The sequence below is a fragment of the Aricia agestis genome, chromosome 4 (assembly GCF_905147365.1).
Source record: "Aricia agestis chromosome 4, ilAriAges1.1, whole genome shotgun sequence".
Taxonomy (NCBI): Eukaryota; Metazoa; Arthropoda; class Insecta; order Lepidoptera; family Lycaenidae; genus Aricia; species Aricia agestis.
The window spans coordinates 12,822,856-12,841,277 of record NC_056409.1 but is presented as its reverse complement, the minus strand read 5'-3'; the positions used below and the strand labels follow the sequence as shown (position 1 = coordinate 12,841,277).

General features: G+C 37.4%; 1 protein-coding gene across 4 annotated transcripts in view; it reads left to right on the top strand.

Annotated features, from left to right (window-relative positions):
• LOC121726671 (papilin-like) overlaps positions 1 to 18,422 on the top strand; it is an 89,591-nt gene that overhangs the window by 43,237 nt on the left and 27,932 nt on the right. For all 4 annotated transcript variants that reach the window (XM_042114131.1, XM_042114132.1, XM_042114129.1 and 1 more), the window contains exons 2-10: positions 9,965 to 10,040; positions 14,599 to 14,777; positions 15,007 to 15,150; positions 15,569 to 15,719; positions 16,463 to 16,586; positions 16,795 to 16,875; positions 17,065 to 17,240; positions 17,642 to 17,774; positions 18,121 to 18,343. In XM_042114131.1, coding sequence (XP_041970065.1) covers positions 9,965 to 10,040; positions 14,599 to 14,777; positions 15,007 to 15,150; positions 15,569 to 15,719; positions 16,463 to 16,586; positions 16,795 to 16,875; positions 17,065 to 17,240; positions 17,642 to 17,774; positions 18,121 to 18,343 — 1,287 coding nt within the window. The remainder of the gene's footprint in view (positions 1 to 9,964; positions 10,041 to 14,598; positions 14,778 to 15,006; positions 15,151 to 15,568; positions 15,720 to 16,462; positions 16,587 to 16,794; positions 16,876 to 17,064; positions 17,241 to 17,641; positions 17,775 to 18,120; positions 18,344 to 18,422) is intronic.

Sequence of the window (18,422 nt, the reverse complement as noted above, 5' to 3'; positions counted from 1 at the left end):
GAGGAAAGATTTGATTGTTTGTTTGTCTTGAATAGGCTCCGAAACTACTGGACCGATTTGAAAGATTCTTTTACTATTGGAATCCTACATTAATTCTGCTGAACATAGGCTAAATTTTATTTTGGAAAAAAATAGGGTTCCGTAAGATATTTGGGATTTTCGGACGCAAGGTGTAAAAAATCAACCACTAATGTTACTTTTTTCGCGTACGCTGCCTAAACTATAAAAGATAGAACCATAAAATGTTCTAAGTAATTGTAGATCTTTTAAATATCTACAAAAAAGTCCGCGACACACAATACCTATCTATGTTGAGTGAGGCACAATAACCATTTTTTGATTAAAAAATCTTGAAATGTTTTTGGGCTATATTTTACTCATGGCATTAATTCTTATCAAAATAAATTATTTCATTACTAAGTACAGTTAATGTAGATAATATTTGGTCTTTGAATGATTAAAATTGGACGTTTGGTTTTAATGTTATGGCGAAATTAAAATATTACGATTTCTGCTGCACGTTTGAATTGGGCGTCGTCAAGGCGCGTAAATATTAATTATTATTACCTCGATCATGGGAATCGCAGACACAATAGATTTATAATATACTAGACGTTCCGCGCGGCTTCGCCCGCGTATATTAGAAATAGATATTTCACAGACAATTAATTAGTCCACCCGTTTTTCTACATTTTCCTATATTTCTTCGCTTCTATTAGTCTTAGCGTGACAATTTTTTTTATTATAATCTATACATCTTCTATACATATAAATAAAATTGGAGTGTCTGTTTGTAATATTGAAAGAACCGTTTTTTACTACATGCATATGAATGTATATACGCTACATACACCAAAACAACATTTTTTACAATTTTTGTCTGTATGTCTGTCTGTCTGTCTGTTTGTTCCGGCTAATCTCCGAAATGGCTGGAGCGATTTTGATGGGACTTTTTTTGGCAGATAGCTGATGTAGTAAGGAATAACTTAGGCTACTTTTTAACCGACTTCCGAAAAGGAGGATGATATATTTTACTATTTTTTGTATTTGTTCTCGGACAACTATGCCATTTGTGAACCGATTTTCAAAATTTTTTTGTTGTTGTATAAGGTGAAGCCCGATTTCGGTAACATGATCACAAATGTGGTGATCTGATGATGCGATCCATGAGAAATCGACGGGACTCCTTGAAATTCATATAGAAACATAACTAAAGTTTACGCGGACGAAGTCGCGGGCAACAGCTAGTCTGTTATATACTTTTAAATACTGTCTAGAAATACAGTCCTCTCTCCATTCTACTGCAGATAATATCTAAGTCAAAATGTGCTAATAGTTTAATGATTGTAACTAATTCGTGCAATTTTTGTCCTAGAAATCTATCCAATTTGAGCTCACACATTACAGCCAAAAAGACAATAGAAGAAAGTGGGTCGGCAATTTAGCAAGTTTATCCCGCGCTTATATTACACTGCTAAGGAGAATCGTCGCATAAATCAATCACTTTTAATGGTAGCTACTAGGAAACTCCGTTTGCATGCTTCTTAATTTGTTTATTCTTAAAACAGTGGTTTTGGGAAGGATGTTTATAAAAAGATCCACGCTATGTACCTATAACTGTATAAAGACGTTTGAGTAAACAGTTTTTAGGGTTCCGTAGCCTAAGGGGTAAAAACTGGACCCTATTACTGAGACTTCGATGTCTGTATGTCTCCAGGCTGTATCTCAGTAACCGCTATAGCTAGACTTCTTAAATTTCACAGATTGTGTATATCTGTTGCCGCTATAACAACAAATACTGAAAATAAAATAAAATAAAAATTTAAGGGGGCTCCCATAGAACAAACGTGATTTTTTCGGCCTTTTTTGCTCTATGTCAATAATGGAAACAGGTGGGCACTTGAATTTTTCACAAAGTCCTTTGTTATATGTGTACTTACATATTTAATTATAATATTAAAATAGAATAAAAATTTAAATTTAATTTTTTACCATACACAAAACACAATTTTTGGCCTTTTTTAACCCCCGACAAAAAAGAGGGGTGTTATAAGTTTGACGTGTCTGTATGTCTGTCTGTCTGTCTGTCTGTTTGTCTGTGTGTGTATCTGTCCGTGGCATCGTAGCATCCAAACGGGTGGACCGATTTTGATCTAGTTTTTTTTTGCTCTATAACGTTATGGAACCCTTCGTGCGCGAGTCCGGCTCGCACTTGGCCGATTATTTGTCCTTGCCAATGGTCTGATACCTTCAAATGTGGCTTGGTAAAAAGGGTGAGAACTTAAAATGGAACGGATAAAATAAAAACTTATACGTACTTTTGCTTTCTGTCAGGCTTTCGGTGTTATGGACATAATGAATCTAATATATAAAATTCTCGTGTCACAGTTTACGTTGCCATACTCCTCCGAAACGGCTTAACCGATTCTCATTCAGAAATTTTGTGAGCATGTTGAGCGTCCGTGGCCTAATGGGTAGACCTTTGGTTCGCACTTCTAGAGGGTGCAGGTTCGAACTCGGGTGGAGGCGTGTACCTATGAGACATTTTCCGATCTCATACATAATACAGAGGCTCGTACGGTGAAGGAAAACATCGTGAGGAAACCCGCACATAGTCGGTCCCAGACGTATTGACTAGTTCTTTCCTCTGGACTAGGCCGACTATGATGCGAGAATGCCGTATGCGCTTGGGCAACCATACGGACATTTGAAAATCTTGTCCCAGGCACTACAGTATTTGAGGAGTGGTTACTTCGCTCTGAAAAATACTGTATAAATCATCTATAACGGATGTAAAGGCCTAGTTGAGTAGGTCTGAGAATCGGCCAACATCTATTTTTCATACAAAAAAAAATTATATGGCAAAACAACGTTTGCCGGGACAGCTAGTAATAAAATAATAATTTCATTTCTTCTGTGGTAAACTAGACGAAATATAAATTGAAGTTTGTTTTGCCTGTAATAAAAGCTTACTCAACGCTTTCATCGGAAATAGTAGCTATAAAAACGTTCTAGTCGTTTACCTAACCTCAATAGCATGAGTACATACCGCATCGAGGACTTAACTCATCCAGACGTTGATGCCCCAATTTGATTTTCTTTTATATAAAGAAACATGAAACAATAATATCTATCTGGTATTACTTAAATCCAAGCGCTACTAAAAAATAGAAATGTATTTTCTAACTTGTAAGTAGTTCAAATTAAGACCAAAAAGTTCTTGTTGGTTAAAAAAAATATAAACAGACGAACATAATATAACCTACTCCATTGAAAATCGGTTAAAAATGGAATTTACTTACCTTTTTTTATTTAGGTGTAGAGTCCCTTAAAATTGTAGGGGGTCACGAATGTTTTGTACGTATATCGAAGTATAAGCAAAAGTAGTCAATATCAAGGACCCATTAAAAGCAATAAAAATGTTTTTTATAATCAAAACGGACGCTCACCTTTGTGTGGGCAAACCGTAGGATAATTAAAAATTCAAACTAAGGATATAAAACTGTATCGCACCAGACAGAACTAAGACAGAACGAATGTATTTTATTGAATGATTCATTAAAAAAAAATCAATTATTAAAATAATATCCCATTTAAAGTAAACATAGACGTAGAAATTTACACAATTGTCGTCAATTGTTATTTTTTTTGTAATTATGTAAGTAATTTGACATTGACATTGAGTTGCAAAAATAAAGTGCAATTAGTGTTTTGCACTTTAAATTGTTAAATTGTTTTACGTAATATAATGACTAAAGTGGAACAAAGCCAAGCCCTGCATTTATTATGTAGAGACATAGAGTTATATTTTGGTCTCGTTTTCGTACTTTTTATAACAAACGAAAATTATGTTTTGCAAATAGTGTACTATTTGCAAAACATAATTTATACGTGGGAGAGCCATGCTTCGGCACGAATGGGCCGGCTCGACCGGATAAATACCACGTTCTCACAGAAAACCGGCGTGAAACAGCGCTTGCGCTGTGTTTCGCCGAGTGAGTGAGTTTACCGGAGGCCCAATCCCCTAACCCCTACCCTATTCCCTTCCCTACCCTCAACTATTCCCTTCCCTACCCTCAACTATTCTATTCTCTCTTAAAAGGCCGGCAACGCACTTGCAGCTCTTCTGATGCTGCGACTGTTCATGGGCGACGGAAGTTGCTTTCCATCAGGTGACCCGTTTGCTCGTTTGCCCCCTTATTTCATTTAAAAGAATATATAATAATATTTCTTAGATTTAAATAACTTAAAAATCGGAATACAGTGAAAACAATTATTTAAAGTGGATAGCTATCATACATTTTACAGGTTTACCTACTCTACTTAATTTTTTAACAATGTGCGACAGAAAAATATTACATAGGAAGGTCAGCAAGAATAAAAGTTTTCTAAGATTAAAGATTTCTAAATATTAAACACAAATAGTACATAGGCACAGTATTACAATATTTACCCTATGTGACATAGGTAGGTATAGTAGATATTTTTATGGCTTAGCCATAGATCTACTTAAATAACTTACTGTATTATCTAACCTTTAAAGGTTAGATAATAGAGCCTTTAGAACCAAATTCTTAGAGAGCTTAACTACTTATACTATTATCTATTCTGTGGCTTAACTAATAAAAATACGTGAGAAAAAAACTTTGTAACCCTTTTTACGAAAAATGGGGAAACGTAGGTGCATGAAATATCGCACAGTTATAGTTTATATGGTGAAGGAGTGCATCGAGCTAATATTATTTTAAAATTATGCTTTTATCATATATATTTTTAACAAATAAAACGTTACACACACTACGACACTACCACTAGGAAAAATGACAGATTTTTGAGTGACAAGCCTATACATACGAATTTTACTCTTTTCTTTTATTTATGGTTGATGTCTGCTGACAACAAGTTGACAAATTGAATATGGATTCTTGTTTTTTTTTTTATTTAATTTTAGATACTATTAGACAATGCTTAAACGGCCACAGTCTGAGATCAGCTGAGTCCCAGAGACAAGAATTGAAAAAAACTATGATGAAATCAATATTTTTTACAAAATATAGGTAGCAGTCCTAATGTAAGCAAGTAAGGTCGAATCTCGACCATTGGGCGATCTCTAGTAAAATAATACGACAAAATTAAAGTTGAATATGTGTAGATTAGCAGTACAGTACATCGGCTTCAGTATTTATTTTAAGTAGTATAATAATTCCCAGACAGCCGGGCGTCACGCGCGGTCGTCGGAAGTAGCGACTAGCGGGCACGCATCGAATTGTCACTTATAATACCACAAGAGCTTCAAAATTATCGGGTATTTCCCGATAGGTTCGTTGCAAACAAATGAAGGAGTCAAGTTTTTCAGGTTAAAAAATCACGAGCGCGAAGCGCGAGTGATTTTTCCTGAAAAACTTGACGACTTTATTTGTTTGCAGGGAACCTTGAGGGAAATGCCAGATAATTTTGAAGCTCGTGTGGTATTCGGGGGATTATTTTTCCGTCCCAAATGTCGGCCAATAGAATTAGAATTTGTTTTTTATATATAGCAACTACCAGAGAAAATTTTCAAAAAATTATCAGTATAATACCATGTAGGTTGTACCACGTGACGTCGAATGGTGCAATTCTATTGGTCGATATTTGGGTCGGAAAAATAATCAGTATAATACCATGTAGGTTGTACCACGTGACGTCGAATGGTGCAATTCTATTGGTCGATATTTGGGTCGGAAAAATAATCATTCGAAATTTTGCATCAACGCGAATCGAATTTTATATCCGAACTTGCTTGAACTACTACTATTATAACTTACACTATTATAGGACCGTAGCATCCGTGGCCTAATGGGTAGACCTTTGGTTCGCACTTGTAGAGGGTGCAGGTTCGATCCCCGGGTGGAGGCGTGTACCAACGAGACATTTTCTGATCTCAAGTACATAATACGGACGCTCGTAGTACGGTGGAGGAAAACATCGAGGAAACCCGCACATGGTTGGTCCCAGACGTATTGACTAGTTCTTTCCTCTGGGCTAGGCCGACTATGTTGCGAGAATGCCGTATGCGCTTGGGCAACCATACGGACATTTAAATCTTGTCCCAGGCACTACAGTATTTGAGGAGTGGTTACTTCGCTCTGAAAATACTGTATAAATCATAGACTACGGATGCAAAGGCCTAGTTTTATTATAGGACCGAGTAGCTAAAATTTGTACTTAAACTATTTTATAAGTATATAATAACTATTTTATATTATATATATTATATGATTATTTTTATATAGTTGCACATAAAGGTATCAATTTTTATACTTACAGAATATAAAATCTAGACGAGGCGTGCCGCCGATACAAAATGAGCTATAAAACTAAATGAGCTATAAACTCTTTAACGGAGAATTGAATTTCTAGACTGCGATCCGATAATAAGGGCTTTTAGTAGGATGGGTGTATAAAATAGGATCTATTAGTCCCTTCATCCTAGTCACGACTGACGCGAAGGGTTGTATTAATGCTGCCAATAAAGTCGTGACCAGCAAGAAGCTGGCTGTCGAATGTCGATGTCGTAAAGATCTCTCGCAACAAAAGCAAAAGTAGGAGAGTGACATGTCTGTTGGAATACAAATAGAACCCGAGATAAAAAAATACGAGTAAGTATGTAAATATAATAATTATATTATAAGTATACTTCTCGTCTATGTAATATCAATACATATTATTATTATTATTATCATCAATAAATATTATTATTATTATTGTACAAATGGTTTACACTTTACATCGCTACACTCTATAGAGTATAGAGTGTAGCGATGTACAAACTATTTGTACAATGTACAATTATTATATATTGCCACAGAATATATATTAGGTATTGCGTAAAATAAATACGATGTAATCTTTTACTAAGTCGCTCCTTAAGCTCGCAATGCAAAAGTCCAAAAGCCTTCATATTATAATGGAGTTTAATATTTCTATTTTAATATTTCTATATAATCTCGTGCAATATCAGCTTGAATATGAGATATTTTTACACATCAATAAAATACTTTTTCAATTATAACATTAGTGCATCGAGCGTTGGCTAATGAAATAATTTGGGGAAAGGTTGGTTGTTAAAATTCCGAAGCAATAATGTTCGCGGCACGACGCAGGAGAATATTAAGCTCGGGCCTGGCGAGTTCAAATTATTGTAATTATATATCCTTTATTCGTAGCATCAGCGGTCAGCCTCCTAAACGTGCCTCGGACTCGCAACTCGCCATCTCGACAGTTGTTAAACTGAGAATCGACTTCAATCGTTTTCGCAAATGGGCGCCCTTTATTGAGTATGTGGAACAATTAACGAGGAAAGTTTTTTTTTTGCTTTTTTTGGGTGAATAAGAAGTTGACTGAGCACACATTATTTTGTAGCGTAAACGTCCAAGAACATTTCTAAACTAAATATTGGTTTACGAAAATAGTAGAAATTTCCAGAGCTTTTGTAGTCCTGCGGCGCACGGCGCGCGGCGTAAGGTTTCGGATATAAATCAGCCCTTGCACGGCGCGGCCGGCTAATTGACAAGCGCGTCGGAACGTCGGAAGGTCCCCGGACACGACACGTCGGGTGTCGGGTTGCCATCCTGCGGAACTTCCATTTGTAATGCCAAGTTCAGCTCACCGATGCCATTCAATTATCGCGGTGCACGGCCAATGTGAAAACAAAACAATGAAACGCACTCATCTCATTTCAAAACTCATATTTAAAACTAACACAATATGACGTCCTCCAGATAAAAATGAGCATGAGGTACTTCCTCGTACTTACTTTCTTATATCAAAATGCTTTTTATCTGCATACGGTCAGTGGAAAAATTAACTTCAAAGAAGTTTTCGAAATATAAAAGTAGTTATATAGAAGCCAATGCTCTAATAAAACATAACGAGGAATTCACTATGAGTAACTCTATTTTATGAACTGTTACTTTTCAGCATAGTACAATATTTTCATCACCTTGCTCAATAGGCGAAGTCAGCATTTACTGCCCTCGTGTACGGCAGATGTTTTGCGCACACCAGCACAGTTTTACAACTAATAATAAATCTTTGTACTTTATTTGAAAAGACAAAACAATTCAAAACAGGTAAAGCTACCGTATGCTACATAAGATATAAATAGGGATGGTTATTTCCCATACGTACGTATCTGTATAATATTATTATGATTTATAATGATAACAAACAATGATTACTTATTAAAACAATGAAACATTATTTTAAGTCCTCTGCCGACAACTAGCAATAAAGAGGCCGATGACTGCCAAAACATCATAATTCATATCCTGTTGTATGACAAACGGGACAATTCGAAAATAATAACAATAGATATTTTTCCATGAAAGTTCAGGCGCCTCTGACATCACAGGCTATTTAGTATTCAGCGGTCGTAAACGCGATAGAAATAGCGCTCACATAGCTAAGACCTAGATCCTTAATAAACGTGAGACGGCTTTAGAATTAAGCAAACTTATGATTCATAATTACATTTTGACACATACGTTATAAATATTTATTGCGTCAACTGTACAAACTGTTGTCATACGATCATAAAGTTAATATACAGGTAGATTAACTTTATGCATACGATACACAAAAAATATTCTAAAACTTTGTGCTAAAAAAAATACATACAGCTGAACGTATTACCTCCTCCTTTTTGGAAGTCGGTCGAAAACTATATAACGCTATGATCAAGACGTGTTGTCAAGTGGCACCATAGTAAGCTTTACTAGTGAAAAATGTAGAGCTTAGTGTACTTAATATTTTTGGGTAAAAAAGATTGCTCTCCTATTACCTCCTCTTTGGAAGTCGGTTAAAAATACATAAAAGTTTGTTCATGTGGAACCGTTCTTATAGTGATTAGGGCGGCCCATAAAGTCGGCGTTGTATCGAGTCACGGGCACTAATTAACTTATATCGCCTGAGCCAAACGAGCCGAGGATCCGCTCCGTCAGTAAATCAGCTGTAGCTTGGAGCTGATTGTAATTCGATACGATATACCTGTTTCACCTAGGGTTACCAGATCCGGAAAATAAGTTTTCCTGAAAAAACCCTTGTTCAGCAATAATTTTCCTGACATATCGGCAGAAAATTATATTATTTTACAAACACAAGAAGTGTGAAGAACCCATCATGTGAAGACTTTTATAAAATTGCAGTTGTGAAAGATCAGCAGTTGCTGAAAATATCTACTTATATCCAGCAATAAAAAATCGGCCAAATGCGAGTTGGACTCACCCATGAAATAAACCTTATTGCTGCTGCGGAACCCCCGCAGTAGTAATAAGGTTTATTTTTATGATTTTTTTTTAAATTATTTTTTTATATTTCAGTTGATTTAATGAATCCTCTCCTTTATCATGAATACCATAACTTTAGTTTTAAGTATTAAAAACTTGAAAACGCTTTCGTTTATGGCTTGTACCACGTACCTATGATAGAGATATTATCGATATCACAAGCGCTAGTACAGTTACGTTGTGAGTCCTTTATCGATACATTTCATCGACATTTTCGGGGCGATAAAGATCCTAAAGAAATATGTATCGATTCAAATTTTATTTACACCACTACGTCCCCTAATTGGATGTTAATATAAAGTGAAGAATCAAGATAGGGACATTACGTGGGAGAGCCATGCTTCGGCACGAATGGGCCGGCTCGACCGCAGAAATACCACGTTCTTACAGAAAACCGGCGTGAAACAGCGCTAGCGGTGTGTTTCGCCGAGTGAGTGAGTTTACCGGAGGCCCAATCCCCTACCCTATTCCCTTCCCTACCTTCCCCTATTCCGTTCCCTTCCCTATATATATAAGGATAATAAAGAGACGACTAGATTAATTGATAAAAGTATTCTAAGACATATTATTATGCATTTATTTGTTTGTAAGCACTAAAACTAGTGAACTTTATTATAATGTGTCTGTTTTATTTTCAGATCGCTGCTGCTAGCAGCAATCGTTCTATGTAATTGCATCACGTGGACATCATCTAGGCATCACTACACACATAATGTAAGTATTTTTAACGCACAAGCAACATTTTTGTTGGGTACATACTACCCAGATTTTGCATACAGACTACAGAGGAATGTTTTAGTACAGGGGTTCCCAAACTGTGCGCCGCGGCACCCTGGTGCGCCGCCGTGGAAAGGCAAGACAGGCGCCGCCGTGAATCGATCCTCCATCCATATTCCATAACCACAAATATTATAAATTAAAATTATTATAACATTATGAATAATACAAAGCAGGCAGATGATTATTATTTACTTGTTTAACCTAACTATAATCATTAAAGGTGTTTATGTGTCTTCTGTATATATAAAACTCAAAGGTGACTGACTGATTGACATAGTGATCTATCAACGCACAGCCCAAACCACTGGACGGATCGGGCTGAAATTTGGCATGCAGGTAGATGTTATAACGTAGGCATCCGCTAAGAAAGGATTTTGATAGATTTCAACCCCAAGGGGTTCAAATAGGGGATGAAAGTTTGTATATAATAATACTTCTTAACGCGAGCGAAGCCACGGGCAAAAGCTCGTTTAGTATATAGCTCTAGGTAGAGAAGGGCGCCGTGACAAAATATTGACTTGTAAGTGCGCCGCAGGCTGAAAAAGATTGGGAACCCCTGTTTTAGTAGGTAAATTATTTATGGTTAGAACTAAAAAGATGGGAAAGTAATATGAAGATAATAATATATAATGACATTTTTTTATATGAGGCAAACTACGAATAAGAAAGTTTTTATTATTCGTAGGAGGCGAGTGAATCTCTACAAAATAATAACTCAAATTTTATACTTACTCTTAATTTCCAAACATACTTTTTATGTTGTTAGTATACAGTAAGTTCTAATCTGAAACTGGGGAACCGTGAAGCTTCCATCAAATGCACTCGTCGTCAATAAAAATGATTGTATAGCGATAAGTGATGTAATAAAATTATAGAGTGTCTTTTATAGTCAATTTATCGTTTTATCATAGTCATATATAGATATACAGTGTGTGAGCTTTTAAAACTGAAAGCCTTAAAGAAAAGAAAAACTGTGTTTTTGTTGACAAATAAATTAAAATATTCTAGTACTAAACCTACAATTTTAATATTCAAAGCACGGGCGCTTCGACTTTCCTCTCTGCTTTATTGTTATTTGAATTTTGAATATAGTGCTCTTTCCTTTACTTTGTTTTTGCTCTACGTTTATTCAGTGATATACGATATTTAATATTATATTGATAATATTGATTTAGTTTAGTTATGTTAAGGACGATTGCACAATAAGAAATAAAAATTTAGAAGGCTCGCGTTTAACAGAGAAAGCTTGCAAGGAGCGATCGTACTGATAGCATTTTTTATTTATGAAATTACCCCTCATTGAACTAATGACAAAACGATCAAACAAATTAAGGCTCATATTTTGTAAAGACGTTTGTTTTATAAAATGATCATTCTGATACAATTAAGCGGAGCCGGCTGTCCATGAATATCGTTATTTTGAGAAGATCGTTGACCGCGGAACCTTGACTTTGGCAATCGCGTGACCATCACTCCGCAGGCCGCTCGTCAAACGCATCGCTCAATCGGACGATATCAGACAGTCAAACATGCGTAATTTTAAATTTACTTTCGTTTATTTGTATAGCCGGTTAAGATGCAGTATTTTTTTATGGTTTTACATGATAATGATTGATGATTCAGTGAAAATGGGTCGATTCATAATGTGTCGACTGTCGAGTAATAGGCGACTTCTAGGTGTGTAGTATAGATGTAGAATATGACGTAAATATAATATAATCAAAAACATAAAATAATTTTACTACTTGAAAAAGGTCTGCTGGTTCTTTTAGGAACTCTACATTTTACTCCGTTACGCACTAGCTACTAGCTAGTTAGTTCGTATAAGTACATACAACTTCATATGTTACAACATGTTATTTCCAAGTTTGGTTAGGACATTACAGGCTGATCACCTGATTGTCTGACAAGTAAGATGATCCATGCGTAGGATGGGCATGTAAAAAGTCGGTCCTGCGCCCGATCTCTCGCCGGTCGTGTCGGTCTTCCGTCCCACCGTCACCGAAACCGGTGTGGGAGTTATTAAATAATCTGGAGGCACGGGAGTGCCCCCGCCAAGATGAGCCAAGCGAAGCGCGCAAGGGCACTACCTACCTTTTCTCGAAACGTTTCGTCGTATTTTTGAACCCTCGTAACTTTGGTTTGAATAATGTCAGATAGTTTTTAAGATATAATGACATGGGTATAGTTGTTGAATGCGCAAATTTTGAATATCGTAGCTATTATACTTTAGATTTTATAGGTGTCCAAAAATCCACAATTTGGTCACTGACTCACCGATCATCAAAACTGTTAGGGTACTTCCTGAAGTCTTAGAAAGCTGAAATTTGGTATGTAACATAATATTAGTACTGAAACAACATAAAAATTATCAAACCCAACTGAACCTATATCCGTACCATTATAGAGCAAAATTAGGCAAAAAATTGTGTTTTTTGTATGGGAGCCCCACTTAATTTTTTATTTTATTTTAATATTATTATTAAATATTAAAGTAGACATATAACTAAGGACTTTGAGAAAAAATCAAGAACCTACCTGTTGCCATTATTTATATAGAGCAAAAAAGGCCAAAAAAATCACGTTTGTTGTATGGGATTAAATATAAATTTCATTTTGTTTTTAGTATTTTTTGTTACACCGGCAACAGATATACATAATCTGTGAAAATTTCAACTCTCTAGCTATTACCGTTCTTAAGTTACAGCCTGGAGACAGACAGACGGACAGACATCGAAGTCTCAGTAATAGGGCCCCGTTTATACCCTATGGGTACGGAACCCTAAAAAATGAACCAAAAGAAAAAACAACGTAAACCAGCTTACAAAAAGAAATGAAATCCCACCAAAAACATTTTCATGTAAAAATGTTGCCAAGATGAGAACATAATATTATAGTTCGTCGTGTCAAAAAGTAGTGAGATCTCATGTAGAGCCAAGTTTCTAACCTTACATACTCAACCCTAAATCTAAAAACTTTAATTTTACCCTAAAGCACGGCAAAATATTTGATAATAATATTATAATGTGTCAGCCGCACGAGAAGAATCTAAAAACTCTAGGTACACATTAGTCAAAATCGGTGGCTTGGCCATTTTGTTATTCGCCAGGGCTTTGAACTTAATACTAAACTAAACTAAAATACACAGTAATGATAAATTGCCAGGCCACCGATTTTGACTAATGTGTAGAGTTTATAGATTCTCCTTGTGCGGCTGACACATTATAATATTATTATCAAATATTTTGCCGTGCTTTAGGGTAAAATTAAGGTTTTTAGATTTAGGGTTGAGAATGTAAGGTTAGAAACTTGGCTCTACATGAGATCTCACTACTTTTTGACACGACGAACTATAATATTATGTTCTCATCTTGGCAACATTTTTACATGAAAATGTTTTTGGTGGGATATTACTTACCTAATATGAAAATAACTAAACCCAACATATATTGTGAAATATCTATGTTAATATTAAATAAACATACTTAATCAATATTACTTATCCATTATAAAAAGCCTCCGGATAATCTGAGAAACGTACTTTCCATTTCGACATAACATCAAATGCATGTGAAGTTCAGAGTAAGATCGCAGCATGAGGTCAGCTGCGGCCATATCTAAATTACATTAATGCATCAGGGCTGTGCGATGATCATTATATTTTAAGAATAGATTATAGATATTTGTAAGACAAATTGAAAAAAGAATCGGTGTTAAATGTTCTTGGATGAACAGAAAAATGTAGAGTATATATATCCCTACAATAGAAAATCTTAAGATAACTTTGTCTGTGATAATTAAGAATTGTTGTTACTTATCATCTATTATTAGAATTTATGACAGCCCTGGTTAATACTGATAAAAAACTAGAGAAGAGTCTAATGAGTTCAGGCGCCACTTTGATGGGAGCATTAGCTTTTTGCGGTCGACGCAGGTCATCTGCGAACATCATTTTTGGAACAATAGACCGGTTAGAACCTGTCATCGACAATGAATTGTGTGATATGTTATGATTCCGTGCTTTCGAACAATCACACCTCATTAGCTCGATATCACAATATATTAATCGACGACGTTAATATAAACTAGGCCTCCTCCCACGGCAAGAAATGTCTTTTATAATCGGAGCAGGCACTCGACTGGGCAAACAAGCTGGTCTTTAGTCGTCCCTCGTATGCGCAAACACTCCCGACTCCCGACACACTCCAAGTGCAACATTATCGATGCATTTCCATGCGAGGTTGTTTATCGTCAAAACATTTTATCCGAGACACCGGATGGTTCCCGCGGTGATATGCATTTTAACGACCGTATGCCAAGTCGTTTACTGCTATAATAACAATAGTTAGTGCTTATTCAATTTTGTTTATCGGTATTTTATTCGGTACATACGTAGTGCATAGGCTGGGTGCCGATAGAGTATGTTTGAAATTTCGTGAGGGATGCAACGTATTTTGTATGGAACAAAACCTAATAGTTTACCGTATTTCAGGTAAATGGTCACCGCAGTAGACACAGACGACAGGGCGCCGGACTGTTCCTGTCAGCGTCGTACGTCCTCCCGGGGGGCGAGGGCGGCGGGGCGTGGGGGGAGTGGGGCGCCGTGTCGCCCTGCTCCAGGACCTGTGGGGGAGGTGTGGCCAGCCAGAAGAGGATATGCTTGGAAATAAGGTAAAATCAAAAGGTGACAAAAATGTATAATTAACGCTACATCATTAGCCTTCAGAAATATACGAATACATGTATATTGTTTCTCTTTTGAAATAACGAAGGGATAATAACTTCTGAATGCTAAGTACTGAGATTGTGGTTATAAGTTATTTAAACATCCACTACGTGTTTATTGTACTTACCTACGCGTCTTTTTTAATGTTTCAATTGATATTGTATTTTTTCGCAGCCCTGACGGGCGGCCGCAGTGCACAGGTGGCGATACAAAATACTTCTCGTGTCAAACACAAGACTGCCCCGAGGGTTCCGGGGACTTCAGGGCCGAGCAATGCGCGGCATTCAACGATAAGTTATTCAGAAATAACAGATACAAGTAAGTTTTTATTTAGAGTGCATTTTTAAAGAGTTCTATACTTATGTCTTTTTCTATATGTTTAATGTGGGAATATCTTCCGACCGAGCGGAGTTGAATACTCGGTCAGGCCGAGGCCCACTAGCTTAATTTCAGCGATCGCATAATATTATGCATACCGTCGTCCCCTTTGAAAAGATCGGTAGCGAGATGCTGGATTGTGAAGTAATTTAGTGGACACCACCGTATTTCTTGGCATAACACTGGATTGTAAGCTACAATGGGGTCCACATGTTGTAAAACTGTCAGATAAGCTTAGTTCTGCAGCATATGCTGTTAAAAAAATTCGTGAAATCATTGATGTAGAGACCGCGCGATTAGAATAAAAAAAAATTGTTCTGGGGCTCCCTGACTAAAATATATGAGGATGTAATTTCAGTTGGGTGCCGTACACGAAAGCGATGAACCCGTGCGAGTTGAACTGTATGCCGGTGGGGGAGAGGTTCTACTATCGACAGAAGGATAAGGTGACGGACGGCACGCGCTGCAACGACGAGACCTTCGACGTCTGCGTTGACGGAACCTGTCAGGTACGATGCGATCATAAAGTTAATAAGCGGAATAGAGAAACAAAGGCCTGAGCAAGAGAGATGTCACTATCAGTAACACTGCTTGGTAAAAAGAGACTTGTGATACATGACAGCAGCATTCTTTTTTGACGTCCAGTCGGCACGTGCCGCACGTTGACAATTTAATCTCATAGAAATCATGTTCAATCATGCTTGTGTAAGTGTATACGTACACATATTTTTCACGCACATGAAAACCAATTTTGGTTACGTTTGACAGCTCGAGATTGTTGTTCTATTCCGCTAGGTATATTAACTTTATGGATGCGATACAACACAAAGTTAACTTGGTACTTTTACGACGAGGTGCTTCCGTAACCTTTGCGTGTTATACATAATGTTACTTCTCTTTGCGGTATAAGTTGGGATAAATAAAATTTAGGATTGGTTATCGTCATATCCTTGTTGCATTCGAAAGATAAAGTTTCAAACAACTTTGTTTTTACTTCCATTTGGTCTTTAGTAACTTCGTGTTTAATTATTAGTTAATGTGGTTTAGGCTAGTTTGTATCAGCAGTCGAAAGTATATTTTGTGCTTAGTCAATGAAAGCAATGAAAACATGACCTTAGAAATTTGGATTGTCATATCAAAAGATGTCTGCGGTCGCTTACCTCTGTAAATACAATGGAGTTGGACAGGTAGGAATGTGTAGTGGGCTATTTGGCCCATGAAAACTTTGTCTGTATCCTTATTTGGTTTTCAGCCAGTGGGGTGTGACATGATGCTGGGCTCTAACGCGCGGGAGGACAAGTGCCGACAGTGTCGCGGCAATGGCACCAATTGTCACACCACCAGCGGCGTCATTGACAGACAGGACCTCAAGAAAGGTAGGGATTTCGACAGTGAATTTACATTGCGGCAATGGATCAAAGTATATTTGCAATACATAACATCTTGGATGATGCTGGACATGTTTGCTTAAGTGATTCGGCAAGACTTTCCTACCTACTTTAGTATATTTTGTCCAAAATCTACACATTTCTATTTATTGCATTTAAAGTATTTTTTTTATAAGCATATCGTTTATATTTGCAGGATACACCGACATCTTGTTGATACCTGAGGGCGCTACCAACATCGTCATAGGCGAAGTTAGAAACTCCGATAACTATTTAGGTAAGCAGTAAACATAATCTTACTCTAACTTTAGATTCGAACTGAAATAATTATTATAATCCGTGCTGCGTGCAGCTAACATAATAATATACATATTTGACATAACCCAACCAAGATTCAGTCTCTGCTCCTGATTCAAAGTCTATAATGATAAATTTATTGAGCAACACAAAATTATCCTTATGGCAGCACTCAGAGGAAGGGAGAACAACCACTACTACCTAAACGGAGACTACCACATCGACTTCCCGCGGACGTTGACGATCGCCGGCTGCCTGTGGCACTACGAGCGCAGTCAGCTGGGCTTCGCGGCACCGGACAAGTTAAGATGCCTTGGACCTACTAACGAATCCCTTTACTTGTCTGTAAGTACTTCTATTTGTTCATTTCAACATAAATCAATTTCTTTAATACAATGTGGCTATCCCCAGTGCCGGTTTTAGCACTGGGCACAGCAACAGTAGCAACCAGCGCCCTGGGCGAGATTTCTTCGGCACCCAGGGTGCTGGTAGTGCTGAAAAAATTGGCGCCCGTTTTGTTTGTCTTTAGCGCCCCTTTTTATCCGGCACCCTGGGTGGTCACCCAGCGTCGCCCGCGTCGCGTAGTGATCTTACGTACATTGAAAATGAATATTAGAAATCTTTTCTTGAAGTCTTGAAAGAATTTTCGATATTCGGAAAGACAAATGTTAAAACAATGATAATACTATTCAATAATCCTTGGAGTATACTAACGAAACTAAAACAATATGTTTGTACGTTTGTAGCTCCTGTTACAAAGTGAGAACGTGGGTGTTGAGTACGAGTACAGCGTGCCGTCCGCGCTGGCGCCTCCGCCGAACCAGCAGTACCAGTGGGTACATGAGGAGTTCTCCGAGTGCAGCGAACCCTGTGGAGGAGGTGTGTATTTGGTTTATTTTACCCGACTGCGCCAGAGTTATGTTATTCCAGAGTATGTATATTTGTATAACTGCTTGGCACGCTCTGCAGGTTGCACCTGGAGGGCCTTGGCTATGCTTGAGAGGTGTAGTTGGATTTGTGTTTACTGTGAAAGTGTCACTGGGTATATTAAAAGTCGGATTTTTTAAAATTGAAATTCCCTTTTTTACTTATTTTAATTAACCACTTTTTTTGTCGTTTGCATCTTGGCACAAAGAAAAGTTCATACTAATTCTTATTGGGACTTGTTTTTGTATGTTTAGGAGAGTAAATGTTAAATTGTCTACAAACGCAAAAATATTTATAGGATACCAAACGCGGCAGGTATCGTGCCGGACGAGGGATGACCTCGAGCCGGTAGAGGACGAGCTCTGCGACAGCAACTTCAAGCCCGCCACCAACCAGAGCTGCAACACGCAGGCCTGCGGGCCCCAGTGGGTGCAGGAGCCCTGGGGGCCCTGCTCCAAGCCCTGCGGAGAGGGGGGCACCAGATCCCGAGAGGTCTACTGCCAGATGATCATTACCAACGGGTGAATATTATTTTCTGGCCAATCACGTGCTATCAGAGAAGTTGATTCATATGCAGATGGTGGAACGCACGAACGTACG